The sequence below is a fragment of the Scaptodrosophila lebanonensis genome, unplaced genomic scaffold (assembly GCF_003285725.1).
Source record: "Scaptodrosophila lebanonensis strain 11010-0011.00,11010-0021.00 unplaced genomic scaffold, SlebRS2 tig00000024-arrow-pilon, whole genome shotgun sequence".
Lineage (NCBI taxonomy): Eukaryota > Metazoa > Arthropoda > Insecta > Diptera > Drosophilidae > Scaptodrosophila > Scaptodrosophila lebanonensis.
In genome coordinates, this window is record NW_022060538.1 from 13742924 (window position 1) to 13764829 (window position 21906).

Here is a 21906-nt window from a genome sequence, read left to right on the forward strand (position 1 = left end):
TAATAAAAAGGAGATACAAAAAGAGCTCTATAATCGACGCAACACTCCGGGGCTCTCGAGAGTGTAACGCCACAACGAAATGCAATGCTAAGCTAATCCCACGAGTGCTTGCCTCGCTTCAATGCATCATGTATCAAATGTTATGTCTGTCCAATCTCCGATTCCACTTTCGATTACTTGAAGTAGTACGGCAGAGCTAAATTTTAGACTGCTCGAAAATGGAGTCGGTCGTGGGATAGAACAGCATTTATAGTGCTTTTTCAGTTGTTCGCTTAGGTCATATGCCAGTCCCCCTTCAGAATTCGTGTGAAGGTCTTCTTGAACTGCTGATTGGCGAGTGCATAGCAGAAAGGATTCATCGGACTGTTGGCATAGCACAGAAAATAAGAGAACATATACAGATGTGCGTTCGTGCACGGCGGGTTGCGGCAGAAGCCCTCGACGAGGGCCAGCACATGGTATGGCGTCCAGCAGGCCACAAAGCAGCCCAGAATGAAGGAGATGGTGCGAAACGCTTTGCGTGCACGATTCTCTGATTTCGACTTCTGTCTACCGCCACCAATGACCAACGGTAGCGCCTTCTTGCTCTTGAAGTGCTTCCCTATCGAGTGCATAAAGTCGCGTTTGCTGGAGCTGCGCCTAGAGACGCCGCCGCCACCACCGACATCGGGGTCACTTTTTTTGATGCTGCCTCCGGACGTGGGCTTGACATCTGCCTGGGAGCTGCTGGTGGTGCCCGATGTGGAGGGCATTTTATTTGTATTCGTGTCCGAGGTTTCACGCTCCTCAATGCGCTCCAATGGAGCGCCCGATGTTGCCGCTGCAGCGCCACCGCCCAACGATGAGTGCCGCTCGGTTGTTGCCGTCAGTTTTATTGGCGGCATTGGCGAGTAAAGTATAGCATCCTTACTCCTAGACTCTAGAGGGCTGGAGGCACGTCTATGTGGGCAGTCATTTAGCAGCTTGTTGCCCGGCACGTCCAGCAAGCAGATGGCCTCGATGCAACTTTCACGACGCACCTTCGCGAAATCCTCGATGCCTGTGTACGAGACGAGAAGACGTTTTTCAATGGCTATCTCGCCATCTTTTTGGCTGCTGTTACTGTTGTTGTCGGGAACCACATCGGAGAGGGGCAGCACTGTCGAGGCGGTGGGGGAAATATGCTTGCGTGCAGGTGGCGGTGGTGGGACTGAGCTTCGAGTCGGCTGCAGCCCCGAACCATTGCTATTATTGTTGCTACTATTGTTATTATTGGTTTTGGCTTGACTGGGAGCGGGTTGAGGTGATTGTTGTTGTTGTTTTTGTGCCGATTTCTGTGCCTGCGGAGTGCGTGTGGCAGTTTTGGATCTGCCACTGGATTGTGTGGTTGCTGTTGGCTGATTAAGCGAGCAGCTTAAACTGCCGTTGGTGGTGGGAGAGGCCATCATGACCGAAGTCTCGTCCATGAAACGTAGCTCGGAGTTATTGGTAAGCAGATCATAGGTCATGGCCAGTTCACTGTTGCCGGAGCTATTACCAAACGGGCGATCCGAATATTCGGAGAAGGGCGAGGGGCACTGGAATTGCTCAGGTGGCGGCAATATGGCCTGCACCAAGCACTGTTGCACTTGTTCGCGCGGCACTTCAATGGGTGCTATGTCGACGGGTGAGAGCGGGCTCTTGGGGTCACTCGGTTTGCCATGGAAAGGATTCTTATGGGTGCTGCTATTTGTGGTTTGGAAATCAATGAGGCGCTCATGCTCGGCTATCTGGGAGAGCGTAGAGCAGGAGGTGCGTTTGGGACGCTCGAGTTGCATATGATGGTGATGGCCAACCTCCTCCTTGCTCTGCGCTCGCTTCAGAGTGCTGGAACTCATGTCCGTCGTCGGGGGGCAGGGCAAGTGAGTGTCCGACGTGGCCATGGCCTCGCTGGACTTGGAGGTGGGTGTACTCTGATGCAAGTTACCTTTGCTGCGTGTCGCCATTAGCGCTGCCTGTGCACCAAAAACTAGACCAATGGATGAACGCTTGCGCAAATTGGTCATCTTCTGTTGATTGATAAGCTGCTGTGCTTGATTTACAGACGATTCCTCATCTGAGTCGAATGCGGGACTGCTGGAGCGTTCACTCTTCTCCGCTTCAGCGGCATCACGTTTGGCTTCCTCGATTTTAGCCTCTGAGGCTCGCCGCTGCTCGGGCGTGAGGTTCTCGACCAGCGTACAGTTGATGGCATCGCTCTGCGCCAGCGGATTGGCTTGGCCTGAACCGCTCAGACGCTTTACGGCCGTCGTGCCGGAGCCGCTGTCCGTCAGATCTGTTAGACCGCCGGCCAATTCCACCTTTGTCTTCAATATTTTCTCCTCGATTACACCAATGCCAGCAGCATGACCCGCCATGCCAGACATGGCGCCCGCACTAAGTGCCACCATGGATTGCATTTTACGCTGCTTAGCCTCGCTGCGTTTTTGCATCTCGTATGCCGTCTTGTAGATGCCCGCATACAGGACGAATAGCACAATTAGCGTCGTCCAGTAATAGCCAATGATGAGTGCTGTGTTAAACACCGGATCCTTAAGGAATTGTACGGCACACTGACCGGGCAATAAGTCGCGCTTGCCAGTAAAATGCTCCCAGCCGAAGATGGAGATGAAAAAGAGCAGGGCTGGTATAATCCACGTAATAGTGACCATATAGATGACGCGCTTCTTAGTTCGCCAACTCCGATATTTGGCCGCTATTTTAACAGAGCAATAACGATCGATGGTAATAAGCAGCACTGTATATTGGGAGACTAGGCAGACGGTATAGTCCACAGATAGCCAGAGATCACAAAGCAGCGGTCCTAGATCCCAATAGCCCATCAGCACGTAGACCGTGTAGAAAGGCATGGACACAGTGCCTGCGAAATGAAATTGGAGGATGATTAAGTAAGCGGTGTAGTTCAAGAACTTTAAAAAATAATAGCCATTAGCATTCAAAGGGTTTAAAGAATCCTTACATGAACATGTTTTTACAAAAAGTTATATAAGGGCTGTTGAATGTCAAAAATGGCAGTAGGTATTTCCTATTCCTATTAGCTATGTTTGTCCGTATGAACCCGAAGATCTCAGAGACTATAAGAGATAGAGACACATGATTTTCAACACAGCTTCTTCCATTCCATAAAGTATATATACATTCTTAGAGCCCAGTTGACTTAGCTATGTTTGTCCGTATGAACACCTAGATCTCAAAGACTATAAGAGCCAGAACCACCTAATTTTCCACAAAGATCCGTTTCATGTGTATGCAGTTCAAGTGCGTCTAACAATTTCCCTCCTTCCACCGTTACAGAATTTTATCAGTACAGTCTACAATTGCAAAGAATTAAAGTACCTACCTATCAGCATATCCGTGGCGGCTAGAGAGGCAATGAAATAGTTGCTAGGCTGTCGTATATTCCGGTCGACTATGAACGCCATAAGCACAAGAATATTGCCTCCGACCGTCAAAATGATGCAGATGGCCAGGCACAGAGCAATGGCTATCGATTGCCATGTCTCGAATGGCGGCAACACCAACGCCGGACCGCTGTCCATTGTCGATACATCTGAGTTGTTACGCGCCACGCTGGTGCCATTGAAGCTGAAGTTGCGATACCATTGCAATTGTTCATTGGCCGACCATGAATTGAGGTCCGTATTCTCGCCATAGATTTTGGCCGCCTCAAGTAGACGTTTGCAGTCGCTGTGTTTCAACACACGATTATAGAGCACGCGACAGAGATTTTCCCGTTCCTTGCGAAGGCGCCTAAGAACAGAAAAGTGTAAGAATATTTTTCCAATTATTCAAATGAATGCGTATTTTCTAAACATAAGTATATTAGTTAACTAACACAAAACATGAAGAGAAACTCACCATTCCGTAATCCAATTAGACTTAATGGAGTAGATAGAGTCAGTTTTATTGTCAGCATCCAGGCCGGACATGCTAAGATCTTCCTCGTTGCTGTGCAAACCCGAAGTTCTGGCCATTGTGCGCTCACTTAATCAGCTCTTGCTGCTCTCTCTCTCTCTCTCTCTATATATATATATCTATATATATATATATATATATATATATATATATAAATGGTTTGTTTTCGACTTATTGTCCTATGTCCTCCACCTGTTTACATTGCCCTCACCCGTGCACAATTACTTGCTAAATGGCGTCCCTGCTGATGTTGTCCGCCTCGACGTTGTCGTCGTCGTATCTGCCGACCAGGTGCACCATCTGTAAGAGAAAAAAGAAGAGGCTGCATGAGCATAACTCAAGTTGTCTTGGCAGCCATTCACAGCTTCCGCCAAAGTTTAAACTAATTTTGTGGCCATTTACTGGCAACTGGCAGGCAGACAGACGTAGACATGACCATTGCAATTTTCTCGCGACAAGCGCTTCCGTCGCCCTTAGCGCTGTTGGCCTCCATTCAGCAGCGACGGCTCATTATATTATGGAATGATTTGCTTATGCATCCGCCCCAGCCCTCCACGTCTCCGTCGGCACTTTAACTTGGCCGAGCCACTTGATTTTCAAGGAGCTCTTTCACTGCCATTCACTATTCAGTTATGCGTTTGGCTTGTCACTGATTTTCTCTTCTAATGGCATTTATTATTTAAAACTAAATATTTACAGGCGGACGCAGGAGAGGACCAAACCGGATCGGACCGTATACTTTGTCGTCCGCTGTTGCATTTATTCATCCTTCAGTTAAGTGAACGCAAAGAAAACTGGAAAGTTTTTCCAGCTCGTTTTTCCCCCCCTCGTGATGTTGTTAACAGCAAAGATAACTGTAAACACCAAACAACAACACAGCAACAGAAACAGCAAAAAAAAAGTGCAACACCAAATCAAATTCTCAAGTTTGAAATATAATTTTAAAACAAATCGATAAGTTTCCTTTCTGTGCGCAAATTCCTCAGCAGTGAATTGAGTTACTTAGTCGCCTGTCTGTTTGTTGGTGTTGTTGCTGTTGTTGGAGTTGTTGGAGTTGTTGTCATGTCGCTGCTTTGTTGTGTTTGTCGTTGCCTGAGCTCTGGGCCGACTTGCAAGCTCTGGGACTGCGCCTGACGTGGCAATGTCGCATGCCAGCCACCACTTTTCTGGCAGGCAGATTGAGTGGAAATTGATTTAGCAAAGTCAATTTGTTTTCATTTAATTCCCAAAACACTAAAGGTGAGTGTTTAGTTATTGGTTTTGGCTTTTTGTCTCCCCATGATTCTCACATGTTTACACACACACACACACACACACACACACACATCAATACACATTCACATCCAAACACACACCCACTGACAGTCTAATCAGAGTTATATTTCTATCGACATCTATTTGTACTCGATATGCTTCGAATTTTGACGTCAGCTTCCTCTTTGAGTGTGAGTGAGCAATAAGAAAATTCGATCCGCAAGTGGGGTAAAATCGCGGGTAAAGTACATATATGCATACTACTTATATAATAGATGTGTATATGTACGATGTGAAATGGAATAACTGCCTTACATTCACCTGAATTATGATGGATGAACACAAGATGAAATTGCTTTGTGGTAACAGATTTGGCAATTTGCAAAAGTTGGAGAACATCTCTTTAGAGAGTGGCGCGCTTATCGATGACCATAGAGGACCAGAAGTAATTATTGTTAAGAAGCAAGTAGCAAAAGGCTTTCCCTTCCTTTTCGCAATCAAATTGAAGGATAAAAATGTAATTATGCTAATGACTTACGATGTTGATAATATGTTTATACTCTGTACCCAAAGGGTGTTAGTTTTTTGCGAGAGTGTACATGTAACACACAGAAGGAGGCGTGACAGACCCCACAAAGTATATATATTCTTTATCCGTTAATGGCTAGTCGATATAGCTGTCTGTCTGTCCGTTTGTGTGTATGAACGCAAGGAACTCAGAAAGTATAAGAAAGTATAAGTATAATAACCATTCTCCTAAGCCCGAGAAAGGGCAAGTTTGACAATTTTTTCAGATTTCTCCTGTTTGCTTGTTGAACTATGCCCGGCTCCGGAATTGATAGTGAAAAAAATTAGGAATAAGCAGGAATAAGAATCGCGGAAGTGGAACAGAGTCGCGTACTAGAGAGTTGACAGCAACACATAGAGTCAGTGGAAACTCACTTGTTAAAAAGAGACTCAAATTAAAATTAAAGGCGAAAAATTCTAAAAATATGCCTAAATATTTAATATTTAAATAAATTACAGATATACGATGTTATAAGTATTACAAACTACGCGCTGTTTATATAGAATAGACAGTGAGGTATCCAGAACTTTAGTGGTAAATATAATAATTGTGACAATTTCCTCATATATACATATGTACTATATGTATAAATTTATTTAGAAAAAAGAGTTCTTGTCCTTCCCGGACTTTGGAGAATCTGGATTTTAAGGTTGGTTTTTCTTGCTTTTAAACTTTCTTCTGGGATAGATCTTAAAAAGATTAAAGATTTTTAAAATACCTTGTGAGATCCTTGCGTGCATACAGACAGACGGACTGACGGGCAGGCGGACATTTCTATATCGACTCGTCTTGTGATACTGATCATACCTCCCTTTCTGTGGGTTACATTTACACTCTCACTAAACTAGTATACCCTTTTGGCCTTCGAGAGTAGGGTAAAAATATTAGTTTAAGCACGTTATATTTTTCTCTTCTTACTTGAATTTACTGCTTAGCTATTACTAAGTTAAATAGTTAATAGTTAAATTTTTATTTTACTTTTAAGAAGCCACACTTACATTGAAGAATTATGCAATAAAATTATCTACGGCACGTCCTCAAATTTTTTTCTTAACTCGAAATCCCCCATGAAAAGCACCTCAATCAAAGGAAAGTCAATTTCTATGCTAATTGAGTGCGAAAAAAAAAATTTGAAGAGCAGGCAGCTGAGCAGCAAATAAATTTCTTGAAATGGGTTTCTGGTTAAAGCTAAAGCAGCAGCTTTTTAAAGCTGGCAGGATAATGAGGGCAAAGCGTATTACATAGTTCTTCGGAAGGACTTTTGTATAAGCTAAGAAATTGTTGAGCACCGACTAAAGGGTTGCTCTCTTAGTTATAATAAGCGAAGCAAAGTATTTCGAAAGAGATTTGCAAATTTTGCCAATGCCAATGCTCAATACAACGAGTAAGCTGTCAGCCAACCAGCACGTGCAGTTTTACCCGTAAGCCTGATTATGAAACTAAAGCTGCTGTTCGAATTGGATGCCATCGACATTGTTAGCTTTGCCACTCGGCTTATTGTGTATTTGTGGTGAGCGTTGCAAATTGACCGCAAAGACGAGCGGGGACATCAAAGGCTGCAAAGTTCCACTGAAGCAGCTCGAAGTGTGTGGCTTGACATGAAGAACTTTAACCCCCTTTGGCACAGTGGGTTAGATATAGTACCATTAATATTATTATGTATGTATATGTATATGTATATGTATATGTATATGTATATGTATATGTATATGTATATGTATATGTATATGTATATGTATATGTATATGTATATGTATATGTATATGTATATGTATATGTATATGTATATGTATATGTATATAAAACTGTACATATCTTCTGTGGTTGTCGGCTGAATTCGATTACAAATTAAATTCCCAGAGTCTTATGAGCCCGATTCCTAAAACCCTATACCAACTGTTTGTCCAAGTACAACTTTTCAACTAGCATCAAATTTTTGCTACCAATCATTCCAATGGCTACTCTATGATATAATTTACATATTCTTAAAAAACTTTAGATTATAAAGAGCCAGAAAATTCATAAATACCCGATCGCAATTCTGTAATCACAGCCTAAGTCCGTTGTTATGTTCAGCATTTACGTATTAAGTATTCAGTTTTACGTTTTTATGTAAGCATCAAACGGGTTTAGCTCCTATCCCGGATTGAAATTTTAAAACTTGATATCGATTGAAAGGCGTTTTATTAATTAATTAATTAAAGATCAAAAAGTTCCTAAAGACTTAAAAAAACATTCTTATGATACATTTAGACTTACTTGTATACTTGTAATAGGCTGACTACAGCAAAGTATCAACGTTGATTTCGAAAAAGTGGTTTATTTTATTAGACAAATCCTAATTAAACATATAATAATAAAAAACACAACCTTTTTTTTAAATAACAAAAAGAAATACGAAAAACGTTAAAACATGTTTAATTGTATTTAGCCTTTTCGAACTAAAGTGGAAAACCGCATTGCAATCAGAAAAATTACGGCATACGAACGGTTAAATACATAAATACTTGTATTCTGTATTGTAAGAATTAAGTCTGTTCAATTATTCTCAAATTTGGCAGACAAAAAATATGCTTAAGTATTTTAATATCAATATTCAAAATGCGTTAGAAATTATAAGTTGTTCAATGCGTAACATACTTGTAAATTTCCTTATGATCACACAGATTTCATTCACAAACAGATTTCAAAAAGGTTGACTATCGATTAAGCTTGGGGGCCCCCAACCATTACGGTAATATACAAGTAGATGTGCGAAAATTTGTAACAAACATTTTCGATATAAATTGATGTAAGGAATTTTTCGTACTGATCGTTATTGATTAAGGCCTTCATTGACAAAAGTGAAAGGCCATATTGGTTTTTGTGCGTTAGTTTGTAATACCCATGAAGAAATGGTTAATGTCCAAGGGCGTAGGCACAAAAAATTTTGCCATATAAAGTCGACCACACGTTCATTATTAAGACGCAATATTTCGCCTTAAAATGGATCTGAGTTGGATTTGTTGAAGTTTTTTCATTGATCATATGCATAAGTTATTTTTTAAATGCATCGTGATTTATTTAATCAAAATTTTAATTTTTTGGCTCCCCCCTTTGGTAAAAGCTGCCTACGCCCTTGTTGATGGCTGTTCATTCATTTGTCTGTCTGCCTGCTTCAATCACTACTATTCTTGTCATAGTGTTATAGCTTTACTGGTGGATGGTTTTCTATTGAAAAAGCTAGAAATTAAATTTTAGAACGCTCAGAATATGCACAGTTAAGGGCTTTGGAGACAACTATCTAGCACGTTAACTTTATTTTGTTTACAATTCAATAGCCCTTTCAGACCCTGATGCATCGATTGTGAGGGTAGGTTCTGACCACCATATTTCCATTTATATTTAACGAATGTCAATAAGACCTATATGCATTTTAATGTTTACGTTTGTTTCTCACATTATTCCGCGGTTGCGGAGTGAATTTCTCGAGAAACTTTTCAGTTTTGACAAAATAAGCTGCAGAAGTAAGAAGACACTTAAATTAAAAATTAATAAGTAGCAAAAATAACGCATTTACAATTTTTTTAAAATAATATTTAGTGTTTAAAATGACTTTGAGTCATTTGTGAAAAAAATGCTATTCACCTAAAGTTTTAAACCGATGTCCATGCCCAGGAAATCCATGAAGGATATGAAATTTGCGAAACCTAGACATTGAGAACATTTTCATAAAATATAAAGAACATATATTTCAAAAATCATCAAAAAATAATACGAATTTTGGTGATGGGTCTGAAAGGGATAGAGTTGTTTTTATTTTATTGTGTTTAATAATTTGACTCCATTCTGCTAAAGTTATTAGTTCTGTCAGTTTTAAGGTAAATTTCAAATGTTGTCATAGGCCCACTGTGCACTGTATTGGTCGCACACTACTACTTGTATATACATATGTATGCAGACGACTTTGATATTGGAGCTAAAATAATGGAGAAGGTAACGAATGCCACAATCTGATGACTGCGTACTACGAGGAACTTGGTGCTGACATTGACAGTAGCTGTATAAATTGTTGGGCGGGGTGAGGAGGGGAGGGGAGCGGAGTTGCTGGCGCGAGGTTGCTTGAAGAATATCAGTGTTGCTGTTGCTGGAGACATTTCTTTTGGTTACTTTTCATTTTGCGTGCAACAAAAAATGGAATTCGTAAGCAATGAAGCGGTGCGGATGATTGCGGGCCGGGAAGGAAGAGAGGTGTGTCCTGAGGTTGAGAAAAGCGGAAAGGCAAACACGTAGACACAAATCAGCAATTATGGCGCGTAACTTTTGCGTGCTGTTGAGCTACAAGAGCCACGCGCCAGGTGCAGTCACGTCGCTGTCTCCTCTACCAGCCCTTCAATTATCCCGCAGAAAAAAGGATTTCACTCTTGTCTGTGTGTGTGTGTGAGAGTGCGTGTGTGTGTGTGAGCGTGCGTGTGCTTACACAGCCAAATGACAAGTCACTCAACTTCCGCTTGTAGATAAGATTTTTCATTTTTCATATTTTCTTCGCATAATAGCTTCTTCATTTCTGCCTTACTTTCTCCATTTTTCTTCACTTTGGACCGCCGTCGTTTAATAATAAACTTATTAAATGTGTAAGCCAGCCGTCGCTTTAACCAAAGTGCTCGTCAGCTTGTCCTTCTTCTTCCTTTATTTGGCAAATAATGAAAAATTATTTAATCAAGCAAACAAAAGCTGAATGCGATAACAAAAGGGTGGTCTCATAGCCTTTCCTTTTCCCATCTCAGCGTACAGATCGTTGACGTACTCGCATTTTAATTAAATTCGTCAAAGTTCGACGGTTTTTCCTTTCGCTTGTTGTTCCTCTGTTCTTGGTTTTTACCATTTCTCAATTTTTTTCTGGTTTTTTTGACCTACCAGCAACTGCTTGTGATTTTGGCATCATTTTTTTTTTTTTTTAATTTCTGCCGGCGAATGCAAATTGATGAGCTTTTGTGATAAGCAGCGGTTGGTTGGCAGGTACTCGATGAGGGTGCGTTCGTCGCCTAATTGGCAAAAGGATCCGAGAATGGTGCATGCATTTGGCGCGTGTGGTTTTCAATCAAGCGCTAACATCGATATTGCCACCAACAACAATGCACGCCAGCGTCTGTATACTATACTACTACTTGTACTATATAGACCCAACAACGGTCTAGTTTGTTTCTGGTCTGCTTGGGGATCCTGTCAGCAGCGAGCTCTGTGCCTTTTCGCCCGCCTACGGCTTGTGGCCAGCTTGTGGCACATTCTTTTGTGCCAAAGCCAAAAGCAAACTATGCCCGAGATTATGAAATTTCCAGAGCCCCAGGCTACAGATAGGCCAGCAGTGGGTTGGATGTAAGGGATTGGGCTAAAGACGGCCAGCCAGCCAGCCAGCCAGCCAGCCAGCCAGCCAGCCAGGCTGCCTGTCAACATAATTAACTTTGTGAAAAACGCTTGGCAAGTTTTAATTACAAGACGGTGTTGCCTCTACCCCCACCACTACACTACCACAGCCACTGTTTAATTCATAAAGTTTTACAGCTGCACGATTTTTATTGCTTCGTCGCTACTTTCAAGTAGTTCCTGCTGCTCTTCTATTTCTTGTTAATGCTCTTGTTGATATTCGCCACTACGTTTTGCATTTTATTGTAGTCTACAGATAGTCGAGCCTCCTTCTAATGGCAATTGAAATTTTGATTTTACAAGAGTTTTTCTTTTGTGTCTTTGATAAAAATTAAATATTAATTAACTAATGAACTATTTTCTACTACCCCTCTTCCTTTTTAAAAATGCTGTATTCTTATTCATATATTACTTGCTTTTTTCCTTTTTATTTATACAACTCATGCAATAAGATTATTTTTTTAAAATTAGAATAAACCACTAGCTGATGCTCGCATTACATGACTGCTTTATTAACCATTTTCTGATAAGGGTACTTTACTTTGCCGAATCGGCTTACAACTTAGGCCAACTTAGTTAACTTATTGCAAACGCCACACTTAACAAAGTTTTAATAACAGGGCTACAAGGAGTACACGTATGAAGTAGAGTATGTTTATATACATATATTCAAGTAGTAATGTTTAAAGCTAAGTACCAGTCCCATCCAGTGATGGTCAGTAGGGCTTTATTCTGCACCCATCTGCTGTTCCTGCCAGCCAGTCGTCAAATATGTTGCGCCAGTTTCTTTCGGCAATAATATGTGGCTCCTTCGGTCTAGTATAATGTCCTGGTACGTCGCCTCTTGATCTGACTCGACAGCAGGTATTACTCCTCTTCTCAGTGCGTAGCAGACACTTCTCCACTTTGTCAGATTCAAGCAAGCCTAGCGCTCAAGAAGCTGGAGATAATTCTGTAGTCCATTTGCTGCTTCAACTATTTTTGTAATCCTTAACTCCTCAACTATGTCACCAAATATCCGTCTTGGAGTCACATTTTTATAAAAACTAAAAAAACCTTATTTTTATTGTTGGTGTGTTATAGCGAGTTTCGACTGTAGTAAGTAGATTTGGCAATGTACGAAGGCATTCATTTATTTTTCCCTTCTTGCCGTGTTCCTGTTGTGCCAGCCCATGAATAAATTCGTGTGCAACAGCGGAAAGTTGCGTATACGCCACCCTGGCTGCATTGCCGTCCAATGCCGATTGTCAGTCGCTTGCTCTGACAATTTCAGCTACGCAAACACGAAGCGCATGGAATTTGCATAGGACTTGAATGCGTGACAGTTTTTCAGGGGGGCAGTCGGCAGACTGGGGTGGGGTGTAAGCTTTTGAGGCAGACTTGCAACAGACTTGTCCTTGACACGCACGTTGAATGCAAAAGCGAAGGAAGGACTGCAAAAACTCATTTTGGTGCAAGCGGAACCACAAACTAGACGCGCGTATCAAGGCTTTGTGTAACTGTTGCGCGCATTTAGCGACGTTTACAATTCCACACACACACACACACACACACACACACACACACACACACACACATACACACACTAGCAGACACCCATACAATTGTAAATGTAAATATGCACGGAAATGTGACGCACGCACACATGCATATGCAAATTTAACGAGCACCAATGGCGAAATTGCGCCCCAGGCCACTTAGCGCTATCTTTGTGGCAAACGCGTGTTGCACATGTCCACACAAACACGCTCACACATCCTCTGGTATATGGTATTGCCATACAATCTGCCGTTACTTTTACATTCGCGTACAGAGTCTGTGATAGTGAGAAAAAAAATAACCAGGCGCCACGTCGCCATTTGTCAGCTTAAGTGTGGAAATTGTGTTGCCTGCCACAATGGGTCGCTACATGATGGGCATAATGATTATTACAGGCCAAGGGGAAAGCCAAGAAAGAAATTGCAGTCGATCATATGGATATGTAGCTGACATTTATTTCTTTATTGAAGGAGTTTCGTTCTATTACTGCAGACACTCATTCGATTGTCAAAATAATAGTTTGAGGATTTTTACATTTTAATCAGAATATACTTTTTATAAAATGTTCTTTGTTTTTTCAGGACAATACATTATTGGAAAATTATGAACTCTTGAAGCTATGTAAATGTGTCGGATTCATTATTTTTTTTATTTCTTTAGTTTTATTTAGTTAAAGTTCTGTTTAATGCTTGAGTGCTTCGATTTTGATGAAACTTCAGAGCATCAGATCACTATACAGACTAGCAGAAAACAAGAAAAGAATGCTAAAGTCGAGCAAGCTCAATTCTTACATACCCTGTACCTCCCACCGAAAAGGAACAAATAAAAAAATTTTTTTTTTAAATAATTAAAAAAAAGTATATTTATTAAATTAAGGACATGTTCGTTCATGTACAATTTCAACAGCATACATTTACATGCGAATCGTGTCTCGGCGTGTTTATATGCGTGTATGTATGCAGCACAAAGTTGAACCAAAGCATCAACAAAGCATCAGAATAAAAAAATTAACTTGACCTGCCTAGGGCTTATGGGAATCTGGATACCGAGTTTGGTTATTCTAGCTCTTGTACCTTCTGAGATCCTTGCGGACGGACATGGCTATATCGACTCGGCTTGTCATCCTGATCAAGAATATATATTCAATATTTGAATTATTGAGGCTATATGTGAATTGTTTAAACATGCTCTGCATATACATAGATAAGACAAGTCTACATGTTATGGCTAAAAAGTTGCCGGTTTTAATATGGAAGGATAGTCGGACATGCCTATCTCGATTCGTATCGTCATGCTGACAATATATACTGTGTACATGGGGTCTGCGTGCATTTAGAGCTTAGACTTTCTAGTAAACAAAAAATTGCAATATAAAATTATTGTACAACTTTATGAAGCGATTGATTGATTTGTGTTCAGGTTTACTTTAAATACAAATTAGACTTTTACGAAGAAGCAGAGTTCAGGAATATTATTTCATTTAATTGGACTTCCTACTTTTATTACATATTATTATTCTGTGATCGATGAATGAGGTATATGGTTCACGTTTCTGGGTTTTAATAAAAATTATTTTAAGACTACGGAGTTTCCAAAAAAATATTTGTTTTCTGAATAATTTGTCAACTTTTCGTTTTAAAATTTGTATCTGCAATGGTATATTAAATAATTTGGATAGAAAACATATATTACATCCGGGAGGTCAATTAAATGGAATTTGGCCAAGCATTTCTCAGAGCCAAATCAGAATATTATTAAGCCTTTTGATACTTTTAAACATTACTTATATAATTCATATATAATAGATTTTTGTTATGCCTTTCTTCTCACTTTTTTCCAGACAACTTTTGAATGTTCGATTTTATAAACACATATTGTTTTTGTTTTCGAGTACGCAACCATTTACTTAACAGTGTTACTTTTGTAAAAACGTCTATAATTTTAATATTTTTTCTTTACTTTCTAATCCGTCTCTTTTTCCACCAAAATGATGGCAACACTCAAATTTTGTAATTGAGAATAACTTTTATAGTTTCCACAAACAAACGCAAATGCGGCTGAAAAGGCATTTCAAAACAAAACGCGCCACAAAACGCAGCAATAATCCGGATTATGTTATGATATAGTTTATTGTTATTTTAAATCCCCATTGCATTGTTGACACATCGTTGAATTGAAATCAAACAACACCCAATCGATGGACATTTTCAGTAATTTAGAGAAATATTCGAGAATTGCGAAACTCTTTGACAATATATGTAATTTGAGCGCTTTGAAAGTAAAATGTCAACAGTTTTTGTTCTTCCAAACATACATAGACGTGTATATGTAACGCATAGAATAGAATCTGGATTTTCGAGGAAAAATTGCTTCCATTATGAGTAAATTGCAGGGCATTAGTAAAACTTATAAGTGCTAAGGCTTCGTAGTCGCAAAAACAGCACAACTTTTCATCTTTCACTTTTTACTGTTTTTTATGATTATGACAATGATAATTTTTTATGAATATGTGGCGGCATCTGTTTGTGTGTGTGTGTGCAACAACTGCAAAATGCTTTGGCAACACTTGCAACATATTGCCGTACACACACACACACACACATACACACACACGCACACATGACGAGCATGCACACAGAATGGGAAAAAGCAATGACAGCAACAAAGTCTGCGGCGCACTCATTTAGCGCAAACTTACACAAACGATTCAAGCTGAAAATTGCTTGCCACAGTTGTCGTCGCCAGCACCCGAGCATCCTTGCATTCTCGTCCTTGTGCTCCACATCGTTGTCATTTTGCGCTCATTTCATGCGCAAAGCAAAACGAAATTTAAACAAAAGGCGGGCAGGAAAAAGAGTCACAGCCACTTCCGTGTTGCTGCGACCATAAAATGACAGAGCAGTGGTGGAGAAGGGCGCGGAAAAGTGTTGGGAAACGAGCGATACAAAACACGCTCCGCTCGCTAATGACATTGATGCGTTTTTGATGATGATGCTGCGGGCGGGCGCTGAGGCTCAACTTGGAGCTCGGGTTGTTGCAGCTGCCACCGAAAGCGGTAATTGAATGTTGTTCTCGCCACCCCCCCCTCCTAACATCTTTGTGCAGCATTAGGCCAAGCCTGTGTAGCTAAGCCCACGTTGCGTATGCGTAATGCGTAAGGGCATAGGTAGACACTGTTTATAAATATTTAAGGATGTGTGCGTGAATGGACAACTGGGCCACTTAAAATACATGTACATGTACATGCTATAGCCGCACAAAATTAATAAACTCATTAATCATGAAACATAACTCACGACTGCGACCCAAGAGATGCCATTGCCATCGCCATCGCCATCGCCATAGCAATCGCCGCCTACATCATTTTGTTCTTCTCATCGCTGTCTTGCTCGTTCGTTGTCAACAGCTTTAATTATGTTTTTGGCCACACTGTTGGCTCGTTGTTGCCTTCTTCAACTCTGGTTGGAGCATATTACTTTTGCGTTTCGTCGGCGTGCTGCTGCGTATACTCGTACAAACGTATCTCGACCATTCCGCCAGCTCGTTTTGTTAAAATGAGACGTGCCGCAGTGCCGTGCACCATTATCTGTGCTACATTTTCATGAGACGCTCATATTTTATATTTTTCCATGGGAATTTTTTAATATTTTCACTGCGTAGGCACTAAAGTGCGGCTGTGTGCGTGCGCGTGTGTGTGGGATAGCGCCATAGACTGGCTTCCTATAGACTACAAATCGTCTTGGGTTAACATTGAAACACACAATCCTTGTTTAAATTTCTAGAGGCAATTGCACAGATATAATAAGTATTCCCCTGCCTCCAATTTTATAAATCTTTTGATTGCGTTTTCAACTTTTAAGTTTTGTAAATATTTCAACAGCTCCTGGAAAAGCTCTAAATGAATTTACTTGTACATGAGTTGTGTTGAAAGGCAACAATAGGTTTTTATTTGAACATTTGCTCTACTCTGAAATCTTCAGCTGGTCCCACATTCAGCCCTCATACTCTTGTACTATATTAGTCCGACCCAGAGCCTGTACTCCTCTCTGCCGGATCAGAGCTGGCCGAATAGACAAACAGAGTTACCGAAAACATTGGTTTAAGAAAAATGTGATATACTGGGGTGCCACAGAAAACTCTAGAGATTTGGGCTAGGGTTGCTTTCGAAATCTCTCGAAAAATTCGTAGGGCTACAGAGATTTCATTTTTCGAACTTCCCCCTTAAGCCATTAGTAACAGTTGAGCGTCGACGTTTACATTTGACAAACAAATTGTGTTAAGAAAAACTATAAGGTTTATATTCAAATGATTTTTTTAAAGAGAAAATATGTATTTGTTAGTGTTTGAAACTCTAGGCCTAACAGACGAGATTTAAAAAATCCCAAGCTAAATTTCTGTGGCACCGAGATTTGGTTTTCGGGCGAAATTTGGGAGAAAGAGAATTCTGTGGCACACCTGATAGAGCTTACAATACTATATACAAGGTGTGTTCCCAAGTAAACACGACTTTTTAAAAAAAACAGAACAAATGGTTTTTTCGGCAAAATCAATTTATTTTATTTAAAATAGTCTCCTTCTGCTTCAATACAGCTTTTTGCACGATCCAAAAGCATGTCGAACGAGTGTTTTAGCTCGTATGCCGGTGCAAGCCTTTTTAATGGACTCTACGTCTGCATAACGCTTTCCTTTCATGGGCAAATGCATTTTTCCGAAAAGGTAGAAGTCGCACGGTGCCATATCAGGTGAATATGGCGAGTGGTTAATGGTTAAAATGTGATTTTTGGTCAAATAATCGGTCACAAAAGTCGATCGTCTGAGCAATTTGTGGTCGTCAGTCAATTTGTGCGGAACAAACCGTGCACACACCTTTCGTAAGCCCAAATGTTCGGTCAAAATGCGATAAATCGATGTTTTGGAGATGTTCAATTCCATTTCCATCAATTTCATTAATGATTTCGGTTGATTTTTGATGAATTCACGCACAGTTTCGATGGAATTTTCGGTGATCACGAATTTTGATTGGCCCACATGTTGATCGTCATTTATGTCCTCACGACCACTTTGAAAACGTTGAAACCACTCGTGCACTATGCTACGGGATAGGCAATCATCGCCATAAACTTGTTCCATCAATTGAAACGTTTCGATAAAAGTTTTACCAATTTTAAAACAAAATTTAAAACAATGTTGGCTCTTTGTTCGAAGCTCATTTTCGCACCGATAACACAAACATACTGACACTTAAAACGCAATAACTTCACTTCCAATCTATGAAATGTCATGAAATTCTCACTAGACATCGATAATGATAGCAGATTCTAACGCAACAGTCGACATATAGATAGCGCCACGAGGGGCGAAAAGTCCTGTTCACTTTGGATCACACCTTGTATATCGCTCAATATAAACCAGATTTAATGAGTATTTTTTGACACAGAAGATTTAATATTGATTTGAATGAAATTTAAGTGTATATGTCATATATAAATCAACTTGAATGTTTGGCACTGTTTCGCTTTAAAGCCATCTTCCATATCGTTGGTGGCGGCTTACATAATGCTTTAACTGGCCATCTGTTTGCGGTTGGCCCAATTGCGAATCGATAAGCTCACAATTAATAGGCCTTGAAGGGTTTAAGTGCGAACAAGGATATGCCTTGTACAAGTTTGGCGAATATGACGAATACAAGTAGGCTTGGCATTGACTGAGCCCGCCACCGTTGCGTGTTGACGGCGTGCGAGGCCTGTGGGCACGCAAATACCACTACTGCTACCTGGTCGGGTTAATACTACAGCGGTTTAGGCTTATTTTCGGCACTGGACTGTGCTCTGAACGGCTGAACATAAAGTAATTCAATAAACTTAATTTTACACACATTTTCGTGTCCAATCGTTCGATCAATATACACACGTGCGTACACATATGGTCACTAGTGTGCAATGACATGTCAGGAAGATACCGCCACTCAATCACAGCACGTACTCGCAGGCGGCTTGGCACATCAACGCAGTATCACAGTCGGTGTCGTCTCCCCGCTGCTTCAACATAAGCCTAATTTATGCCGTTGCATGGCGGCTCCCGCTCCTTATTACATTGTTGTTGTTGTTGTTGTTTCTGCTGTTGCTGCTGTGGTGTATGCCCGGGAATTGAATATGACAAGTTTATAGAGTTTAGTTTATTATTATGACATAAAATATTTGTGCCGTAAAGTGCGCGCTCCTGCTTCTCGAACGCAGAAACCAAGGAGCGAACAAAACGACCATTGTGCCAGGCAACTGCCCTACCGGGGATGTAGGCGATGCTACATACATACTATATAGTGAATGGGTGGTAAATGGAGGTGGGGGTAGGGTAGGCGTATCAGTGTAGTTTCGTATTTATGCGAAGCAGCCAGGGAATCGCACAGGCTGCTGAAGCCGGTAACTAGCAACGACGCCATTGTTATGCCCACCATCCAACCTTGCTCGGTCTTCTCATGCATCTTTCATTGTGCGAGCGCCTACATTGTTAATGTGCGTGCCAGTTAGTGATGGAGTTCCGACGTGAAAGTTGTCCAACTTTGGAAAAAGTGTGATATTTTCCTATAGCATATAAGCAGAGGAATAAACTCTGCGGATTCGCAAACACCGAACATATGTGACAGAAACTCTGACGCATGCAAAAATATTTGATTTTATGTTTCCATTATATTTTAAATTAACAATGACGGGTTCCATGACAGCACGACATAGAACTTACCTCTCTAGGCACTGAGTTCATCGATGGTACAAAACAAAACAGTTTTTAGTTCATAGGAATATCGTAAGTAAAAGACTTGAAATACATCTAAAAGCTATTCTGTAATATTTAAACAATTACATTGTTTAAATTGTATTAAATTGTTATATATATTCCAAATTGAATTTTTTGTCTGTTCCGAGTAAATTATTCAATACGTATAATGTGCCTGTTCTCCATAAACATAGAAAACAAGTGTATATTTTGCCTACTGATTTGGATTCATTGTTGGACAGAAAAGAATATGAGTTACTCTTAAGGAAGGAAGAGTGGAGGAAGGAAGAGTGAACATTAATTTGAAGGCTTGATCCTTCGGATGGTTCTATCAGGGCAATATAAAACTATAAATTCGTACCGTTTATAAGTATTTATCTTACATGAAACTAAGTACTTGAATCAAATATGCATTTAAAACTTCAAATCCAGCCCGAAACCAACTACAATTTCCACATAGATTTTCTGAGGATCTTTAATATTAAATACGCCTTGTTGGGTAGGTTTTAAAAAAAATTAATTATTAATTTTAATTTTGAATTTTTTTAATATCATTTTTTAATATCATTTATCATTTGAAATACTAGTAATATGGACTAGGTTTACAAAACAAAAAGCTGAACTTTTGATGTTGTATCACACGGCCATCTCTATTTAAAGAAGCAACAGCAGCTGATACTCCCTCCAAACTGCCCTCCTTTCATTTTATGCAACAGATTTATTGAAGCGCAGCTACGTGGCATAACTAACCAGTGGGCGGCTAGCTAGAAGTCTGAGGAGAAAGCTGTCAGGCAGCTGTCAGAATTCGGAATAGTGCTGTAAACTTGTCTCGCAAAAATTAGCTTCTCATATTGTTGGTCCCAAATAAATGTCCGGTAAACGCGCAAAAGTTGCAAGAAGTTGCTGTTGCAGCAAGCTGGCAATGGAGACTTGAATATGTATAGTATGTCCTGCTATCTGGGAGTCTGCACATTGACTGCATACACTTATAGCATACACTATAAATATTTATTAAACGGCCCCAAAATGCGGCGTCGACTTGTGCGCCAAGTCAATTACAAAGCTGACAGCCGCTGCTTGAAACTTTAACGCTGTTAATTAAGTGCAACGGACAACAAGCTGTTGCTGGTGATATTGTTGTTGCTGTTGCATATCGCTGTTGCTGTTGCTGTTACTGCTGCTTGTGCCACCGTTCTTGCTCACTTGCCACTGGCCATAACTCATTTAAACGCCTGTCAGCTTAGCTGTTTGGCTCAGCTGCTGCGCCTGTTAGCACTTAATACGAGCAACAACATGTGGCCATAACATCGCCAGCTTCGTAATCATCACTAGCACTAGTAGTGGCAGAGGCAACAACAACAACAACAGCAACAACATCAAGTAGGCAACTACAATGGCAAAACCACAACATCTGCAGCTTTGGCTTAGACAAATGTTAATTGTCAACACTTTATATATACATTAGTGTGCAAGTGTATGTGTGTGTGCGTGTGCGTGTGCGTGTGTATTAAGGATTAAGTACAATTCCTTTTGCGAGCGGAAATGAGATTGCAAAGCTATGGTCGTTGTTGTTGTTGCATAGTATTGTTTGCAGCTAACTCTAAATAACTTGATTTCAAATGGAATTCATTTGCCTCTGCATTTATTTACCTTGGCTTGCTATTTTGATGTAAACTGAAATAAATACTAGAATATAAACAAACATAATCCCATATGAATACACCGATAAAAAAGATAGCATTTTGAAATTCGAAAATATTATTTCAAGTCAGGGATTCCATTAAGTATGGTTAGCAAAAGGTATTGAACCCTTTGTTAGGGTATCTAAAATAATTTATATCTGAAGAGTAGATACGAAATGGAACAGACATAAATAAACAAAAGAAATACTAATACAATGAAATACTTTAAAAATATTACAGTTTACTTAATATTGGCTTTTATACTTTTAACTCATTTATTACAATAAATGACTTCGATTTTAGGTGTATGTTTTGAAATATTGAGGTCCGCAAAGCAACTAACTTTTGTCGCTGCTTGATGTCCGACAGCTGAAGCCAAAGTACGTCGTTTTTTCTCTGTGTATTCACATATGTATATACATATGTATGTATGTATTTACATAGTATATGCATCTTAAGGTTCTTGGAATTGCATTTCTATTTTAATTATTCACAATTGCGCAGCTGTCAACAGTGTAAGTTTGGATAACTACACACATACTTATCTTAAAATGCTTACTACACAACACAATCAAAAGTAAGTTGTTGACTATGATTGCAAACTAGCAAGGCTGCTGAATAATTTAAATTGTAAATAGCGCTCATTTTGTATAATTGTGTGCGAGAAAGGCACACACACATACAACGGGGGAAAACAAGGAAATATCTTCATGAATAAATATATGTATATGTATGTATATGTGAATGCATTAATTT

The 21906-nt window shown here is 40.1% G+C and overlaps 1 protein-coding gene across 1 annotated transcript; it reads right to left on the reverse strand.

Moving 5' to 3' along the window:
• On the reverse strand, positions 1-3992 carry LOC115620319 (probable muscarinic acetylcholine receptor gar-1). The gene is made up of 4 exons (XM_030513513.1): positions 3877-3992; positions 3359-3768; positions 1263-2878; positions 1-1163 (listed from the first exon to the last, which is right to left on the reverse strand). The coding sequence occupies exons 1-4, from the start codon at positions 3990-3992 to the stop codon at positions 273-275; spliced, it is 3033 nt and encodes a 1010-aa protein (XP_030369373.1). The 3' UTR covers positions 1-272.
• Between the last annotated feature and the right edge of the window lie 17914 nt (positions 3993-21906).